Source organism: Coenobita brevimanus, chromosome 16, assembly GCF_032717465.1.
Source record: "Coenobita brevimanus isolate Jiangsu-jjx chromosome 16, ASM3271746v2, whole genome shotgun sequence".
Taxonomy (NCBI): Eukaryota; Metazoa; Arthropoda; class Malacostraca; order Decapoda; family Coenobitidae; genus Coenobita; species Coenobita brevimanus.
In genome coordinates this window covers 20,901,728-20,909,732 of record NC_136969.1, presented here as the reverse complement: position 1 = coordinate 20,909,732, position 8,005 = coordinate 20,901,728, and the positions used below count along the sequence as shown (strand labels likewise).

General features: G+C 41.7%; 1 protein-coding gene across 1 annotated transcript in view; it reads left to right on the top strand.

Moving 5' to 3' along the window:
- Positions 1-1,409: 1,409 nt before the first annotated feature.
- Positions 1,410-8,005, top strand: part of LOC145390987 (arylsulfatase H-like) — a gene marked incomplete at its 5' end in the record, with an annotated part of 228,267 nt that continues 221,671 nt past the window's right edge. Inside the window, 3 exons of the mRNA XM_080265720.1 lie at positions 1,410-1,517; positions 3,820-3,849; positions 5,886-5,983. Of these exons, the coding sequence (XP_080121846.1) occupies positions 1,410-1,517; positions 3,820-3,849; positions 5,886-5,983 (236 nt within the window). The remainder of the gene's footprint in view (positions 1,518-3,819; positions 3,850-5,885; positions 5,984-8,005) is intronic.

Below are 8,005 nucleotides of genomic sequence, written 5' to 3'. Positions count from 1 at the left end.
TATGGTTTTCGCCACGAAAGATCCACCATTGACATACTCAATCTCCTAACTCATGCCATCCATCAATCAATTGATCTACGTGGAGAAACTCATGCAGTAGCTCTTGATATTTCTAAAGCTTTCGACAGGGTATGGCACCGTTCCCTGCCGTCCAAACTCCCTTGCTATGGATTAAAGTCTTTAGTTTCTTTTATTTCTTCATATCTTAGTGACTGGAAAATAAGAATAAAAGTAGATGATGTATATTCCACTTTCCACTCAATTAACGCTGGCGTGCTGCAGGGATCAGTCCTGGCGCCAACCCTATTTCTGGTTCATATTAATGATCTCTTATCTGCCACCCACAATCCCATTTACTCATATGCAGATGACTCAACACTACATAGTTCATTCACACTCAGACACCAATTTACAAAGCCGAATATCTCTACCTCTCAACTCAGTACAGCCATCTCCATAAATCAAGATCTATCTACAATCAGTGAATGGGAACAAAACAACCTTGTCTCTTTTAATGCTGGTAAAACTAAATATATACAGTTTACTAATAGACAGATATTGCCAGATTCGTACATTACCTTCAGTGCTACTAATTTTCCCATCTCCAAAAGTATTGAAATTCTTGGTGTCTCACTTAACAGTGCCCTCAGCTGGACCTCTCATGTCAGATCACTTGCTAAAACCGCCTCAAAGAAACTTGGATTATTGTACAGAGTCCGTACAGTTAGCTATAATTTATAAGAGTCATGTGGGCTTTCGCTTGAATATTGCTCACCCTTGTGGAATGGTTGTGGAGAGGTTGCATTAAAACAACTAGACAAAATTCAGAACAAAGCTGTTAGAATGATTAACAACCCTGCCATTACAAATTAACTACCTCCCCTGCAAGTAAGAAGGAATGCTGCCTCCCTTGCATTATTTTACAGATATTTTTTTGGCAAATGCTTAGACGAAGTTGCGTCCATGGTGCCACCTCTCCATGCCTTCCCTCGTGCTACACGGGCATCTGGTAGCGCTTATGACCGGAATGTCACTCAGCCATATTGCAGAACTTCTGCCCATCAGAATTCTTTCATTCCCGAACTGCATCTCTCTGGAGCTCGCTTCCCCAGAGTTGTTTCCCTCCAAATGTTAACCCACAGCTGTTCAAGTCTAACTGTTACAGATATTTTATGAACAGAGGACACCAGTAATCTGGTGTATGGATTATTTTTTTTATTCATTTGTTTCCCTTCCTCCGTTCTGTTTAAAAAAAAAAAATAACAGGCCTAAAGTAAAGAACAGAAAGAGTTCAGGAACGAAAGCAAAGAGCAGTTGCAAGCACAGAGTGAACAACTGCACAACGTGAAGAACAGGAAGAACAATATGAACAACTTCGAGAGGCATTACAGGAGTAACAGAGGGAAGTACAACTGAGGGTGCACGGACAGCTAGATGCATTCATTGGGGAAATGAGGGAAGAACAGCAACATCTTAAGGAGAAAGTAGATGCCAAGCTAGAGCAGCAGAAGTATGAGGTAAGCAATAATGTCTACAGCATGTAGACGACCAGTTGAAGACAGTTAGTGAGGAAATAATGACGGAGTGCAAACAGCACGAGGACACCCAGCTGAACATTAGCAAGCAAATAGTGATGGAGTGCAGACAGCATGTACATAACGAGTTGAAGCATGTAGTTGACCATGTTTTCTTATTTAATAGACGAAGAAGGACCCAAAGGCAGAGCCCGTGAAACAGTTCCACTCAAGAAAAAACAAAAACAATACAAAAAGAGCCAAATTCAAGATCCATTCATTTCGAGAAGCCTGGACACACTGCGTTTGAAAGACTGGAGATCATAGGAAGTAGAGAATACAGACAAAGGGAGCTAACCTGTTGCATAAATGAAGGACTGGGAGTAACGGTTAACTCTTCCATTAGAGAGTTAGACAGAAAAGGGATGAAAATTTGTTGCTATACAGGTGCTACGCACCTGTCATAGAGCTGGGGGGACGCAAGCACACAGTTCAGAGGATCAGTGACCATTGAAGTAGCGACAGAAAAGAGATAAAGATGCAACAGTGCTTCGAAGAGACTGAGGTTGAAGGGAGCCAGTAAGAGAAGGAGAGTTGATAAGACGAAAAGCCTTTGACTCCACCCTATTGAGAAGAGCTGTATATAGGGAGTCTCCCCACACATGAGAGTTGTACTCTAAACAGGGTCGACTAAATCCCGTGTATAAAGTCAACAACTGTGTAGGGGAAAAAAAAAAAAAAAAGGGCACGGCGTCGGCTTAGCACACCTAATCTCTTGGAAGCAGATTTTACAAGAGATGCAATATGATCTTTCCAAGACATGTCCCGAGTGAATGAAACCCCAAGCATGTTCAAGGATGATGCAGGATTGAGCTGGATATTATTAAACATTAGTGAGAACTCCTTTGGAAGATTTTGACGGATTGGTAAGTGTAAAAACTGAGTCTTTGATGCATTAAAAACAACAAGATTATTTTTACTCCAGAGATACGAGCTAAGTCAGACATTAGGTGTGCCATAGCCTCATCCCTTGTTTCTTTAAATGCAGAAACCGAATGGAAAGGTGAAGGGTGGAATCATCAGCGTACGAGTGGATAGGGTTAGATGTACAGCTTAGAAGGTCAATGATGAATAAAAGGAAGAGAGTTGGTGATAGGAGAGCTCTGAGGAACACCACTGATGATAGATCTAGGAGAAGAACGATGGCCGTCTACAACAGCGACTATAGAACGACCAGAAAGGAAGCTAGAGATGAAGGCACAAATGGAAAGATAGAAACCGTAAGAGGGTAGTTTGGAAATTACAGATTTATGCCAGACTCGATCGAAAGCTTTTGAGATGTCAAGTGCAATGGCAAAGCCTTCGCCAAAGTCCCGAAAGAAGGATGACCAGGAGTCTGAAAGGTGGGTGAGAAAATCGTCAGTGAAGTGTCCCTGACGGAACCCAAACTGACGATCAGAAGGAATGTTGTGATAGGAAAAATGCTTTAAAATTTTTCTGTTACGAATAGACTCGAAATCTTTTGAGTCACGGGATGTTAAATCAATTGGACGATAGTTAGAGGGTTGGGAATGGTCACCCTTCTTTGGGACTGGCTGAATGAAAGCAAACTTCCAGCAAGAAGGAATGGTACAAGTTGTAAGACAAAGGTGAAAGGGTTTACTTAGGCAGGGTGTAAACACAGAAGCACAGTTCTTGAGGACAACAGAAAGGACTCCATCAGGCCCATTTGACTTATTAGTATTGAGGGCAGTGATGGCAGAAAATACATCAGCTGAAGAAATGTTAAAGTCAGCCATGAGGAAGTCAGAGGGGGTAAGTGATGGAGGAACAGCACCGGAATCGTCTAATTGGAATTGGAATAGAAGGAGAAAGTCTGAACGAAGAGATCTGCTTTATCAGTAGAAGAAATAGCTTCAGTGCGAACAAAGTAGAAGAAAGGAGGGGAGGATGATTAAGTAAAGTTGTTAGAAAGATTTTTGGCAATGTGCCCAAAGGACCGGGACGTATTCGAGTTGGAGAGTTGAGAGCATTTAGTACAGATGAAATTATTTTTAGAAGACTGAAGAACAGACTTAGCACGATTCCAGGCAGAAACATAAAAAAGATGTGATTCGGGGGTGCGTTGGCTCCGGTACCTTTTATAGGCCCTCTCCTTGTTGTGGACAGCATTAGAACAAGCGTGATTAACCAAGGCTTTCTTATATTAGTCAAAGGCTATGAGAAAGGAATGTATGCTTCCATGCCCGAGAGAATAACCTCCGTAATGCGCAAGGCATACTCAGATGGCTCCCGGCCATGGAAGCAATACTCATTCCAGATAAAATCAAAAAAGTACTGACTGAGGGCCTCCCAATCCGCAGCTCCATAGTGCCACAGTCGGCGTTTGTTTGGAGGGTCCACAGGCTGTACTGGAGCGATAGGACAGGTTAAGGTAGTAAGGTTATGATCGGAGGAGCCCAACGGAGAGAAAAGATTAACAGTGTAAACAGAAAGTTTAGTTGTAGGGAAGAGGTCAAGCATGTTGAAGCTCTCTTCAAGGCGGTCAGGGATATGGGTAGCTGTACAAGCTGCTCTAGGTCATTAAGGGTAGAAAAGATGTAGGTTTGTTCACCAGGTGGATCAGTGAAAGGAGAGGAGAGCCAAAGGTGGTGGTGAACATTGAAGGTTCCAATTCACCCCGTGATGTAGTTATATTGTAACGACCCAACATTTTAAATGGTTTCCTAGGTTAAAAGTAAAGACGAATTTCGCTTAACAGGGCTGTAGGAATTCGTTTTTTTTCCTATGCTCCTACCTTTCTTAAAGTAATATAATAATTACTGTGTAATAAGTGAGCTTATTTATTAGCATGATTGTGACCACTGCACGCCTTCCGTTTCGAGGCGAATTATTTGGTAAGGCAATATACTGTAAGCTTTAACATGCGTTACTTCAGTAAACAGTAAGAGTCTAGGATTTACAATATTATCTTCATTATTAGTATTTCTGGTAGTAGAAAAACTACTTGTGTGAAATTGCAATGGTGATATACAGGGTGGTCCTGAAACAGCGCTCCACTAGAAACTCACTTGGCGGTATCTTATGTGTTGTAAGGACTGCTTAATCTGCAAGTGTGGCGTGTGTGTGGCATTCGGGGTAAGCAATAAATATATGGTGCAGCTGGACACTGATAATTCTAAATAAATAGTCCCAGCAGCAATATATATATCTTTAATTTCCAAACTGCCCTATTATGGTTTCCATCATTTTATATGTGCCTTCATCTCTAGTTTCCTCACTGGTCATTCAGTAGCTGCTGTTGTAGACGGCCACCGTTCTTTTCCTAGAGCTATCAATAGCAGTGTTCCTCGGGCTCTGTCCTATCACCAACTCTCTTCCTTTTCTTCATCAATGACATTCTAAGCTGTACAGCAAACCTTACTCACTCATACGCTGATGACACCACTCTTTATCTTTCCAATCGCTTCCCACAGCTCCATATCAGCAGTTAGGCTACGTCAATAGACAAGGGATGAGGCTTTGACACACTTAATTTCTGACTTGGTTCATATCTCTGATTGGGATAAAAGTAATCTTGTTATATTAATGCGTCAAAAACTCAGTTCTTGCATCTATCAACCATTAATCTTCCACAGGAGTACCCTCTAATTTTGAAGAATATCCAACTCAGTTCTGCATAATCTTTAAACATACCCGGTACTTGAGATTTCAATCTCTCGGGATTTATCTTGGAAAGATCATACTTGGAAAGATCGGCGTTAAGCCGACTCCATGCCTTCTTTATCACTCGTCTAGCAACAAACTTTCATCCCTTTTCTGTTCAACTCTTAAATGCAAGAGTTAACCGCAACTCCCAGTCCTTCATATATGCGACAGGCCAACTCTGGAACTGTTTCCCTCTGTCTGGATTTCCTACTGATTATGATCTCCAGTCTTACAAATGCAGTGTGTCCAGGCATCCTGAAATGAACGGATCTTGAATTTGGCTCTCTCCTATCTTGTTCTTGTTTTCTCTTGAAGGGAACAATTTGCGGGCTCCTGACCCTTAGTTCCTTCTCTCTTGCAAAAAAAAAAAAAAAAATACTTGGTGAAGTGAAGAGGAGCCACGTGGATAGCTGTTCGATTATCTGGTGTATTGTGTGTTCGTTTCGCCAATGCCTCACAGACTTTTTGTTTACGGCGATTTCTGGTTTTATTTTTCACAATCAAGGTGGGCCAAAATTTATGAATAGAGAGTCTACCTTTCTTTCAGAGCTGAGGAGAAAATCTAAGGCGTGGAGAATGCTTGTTGTGCTGGTGTTGGCGTGGTGGTGGACGGTGGGTGTGAGTGCAGTGAAGGCAGTGGGTGGTGGTGGTGGGCGTGGGGGTCGGGCACCCAACATCTTGGTGTTCCTGGCTGACGACTTGGGTATCGGTGACCTCGGCTGCTACGGCAACGATACCATCAATACGCCACACATCGACAGGTCAGTTGAGTTACGGCATGTACTGCCAGGATCAATATTTTGCTGAATTTTTCCAGTTGGCTGTAGTGATGGAGGGTGCTACATGAATTATTTGTATTTGATAGGAACATAATAGGAATTTGACAAGGGATCGAGCTGGCTGGATGAATTCTGTACGAAGGTATGTATGACTATGGCTTGATACCTCTTTTTAACTCGATAGCTGTTAGACTGACTCTGTCTGATAGGCAAATACAAAGTTGCGTGTGCACTGGTGTACCTATCAAGTGAAGCCAGGATTCCGAGGACTTGAATAGTGAATGAATAAGTGTGTGGCCCATTTCATTGGCTAAGCTGTTGATTAGTTCTTCTGCTATCGTAGTTTTCCTTATCGTGACACTGTATACCACCTCACCCCACCTGCAGATGGGAAAAAGAGGCGGGATGTTGATGATCATGCAAACAAAAGTGCATGGAACGAAAGGCGCTATCCATCATTCTGGGAAGAATAAGAAATATGGAAGACAGGACACAATACTGGCAGGGAACTGTTGACAAGCGTCTGCACGTGGCAGATTAACAAACAGGGAGACACAAGAGTCACTAGAGTAAAACAATGAATAATTTATATTTTTCAACATGCATTTCAATGGATCGGATAGTACTTTCAGCCAGAGTACGTAATTTATATTTCATTTTTTTCAACCTCCAGATGATTTTATTGAGATTAAGAGAGGCTTTTCCCACTAGTGTTGTTAGATTTATCACTGATCTCATCACTATAAAATACACAAGTAAAACTTGTCTGAATGGAGCAAGAATAAAGGACTAGACTACGTGACATGATCTAGGCTTCCCCTTCTCGCGAAGCATCTTTGTGAAGAGGCCCTTCCCAGTTGGGTACCTTTAAACCCCGGCAAAGCAGCCTTTTCGAAGAAGGAAACTACAGTACGAAGGGCTTGGTATACTGCGGAGGTGCTCTTTGGGAGAGAAAACGTGAAATTGGTACGCCGGAGGAGCACCAGTTTGCTGTCATTTGTTTTATGTTTACTCTCTCGTGTGATATATTACTAAAATAATATGCCAAATCCGATAACCACGTCTCCGAATCAGTCCAAAGGTAGGAAATAGTTTTAATACTTGATACTTTAATACTTCCAATGGTGGTTAGGATTACGGTAGCTAGAATTTAGTGGTCTTGTTTGATGGTTCAGTTAGGTTAGAATTAGGTTACGTTAGGTCAGGTTATCTAACAGACTTGTATACCATTCCACTTTTCATTACTGTCTTAAGAAAGGTATGCACGTGGTATAATACAAGGCCGTGATCAGGAATGCGGCAGTTAAAATTTAGCGTCGACTGCAGTAATGCTAACCACGTTTAGGATTTCGGCGGCTAGAATTTAGCGGATTTGTTTGCTGTTCATTTAGGTTAGAAATAGGTTAGGTTCGGTTATGTCAGTTTAGGCTTGGTTAATACCACCGTAATTCAGCTTAGACCGCTATAATTTAGCGCTCATGTTTGATTTTTCGGCTATGTTAGAAATACGTTAGTTATGTCAAGGCAGGTTAGCGGTGACGGCAGTAATCCTAACCACGGCCCTAAATAATACCATGTGATTGCCTTGCTGAAAACAGTAATGAAAAGTGGATTGGTGTACAAATCTGTTAGATAAAGCGTTCTTGGAAATAAGCGGTGAAGTTGTCTGGATCAGCACAGTATGAGACACAGGTAACTTGGGAAGAGTAGCCTAGAAGTCAACGACTGGGATATGTGCATGGAGCAGTAATTTGTTCATAAACGTGTAACACCAGTCTCCTAAAAATCCATAAAGATAATATCACACACACACACACACACACACACACACACACACACACACACACACACACACACACAATGATAACAAACATTTTTAAAATTGCAAATGCATTTCGTGAATGTTAAAGTAATAACTAGTTACATGAATATGGTATCAGTATAAAACAAGATACGATGATATTTGTGAAGAGGCAGGTAACGGTCCTGCTTCATGCTCCATTA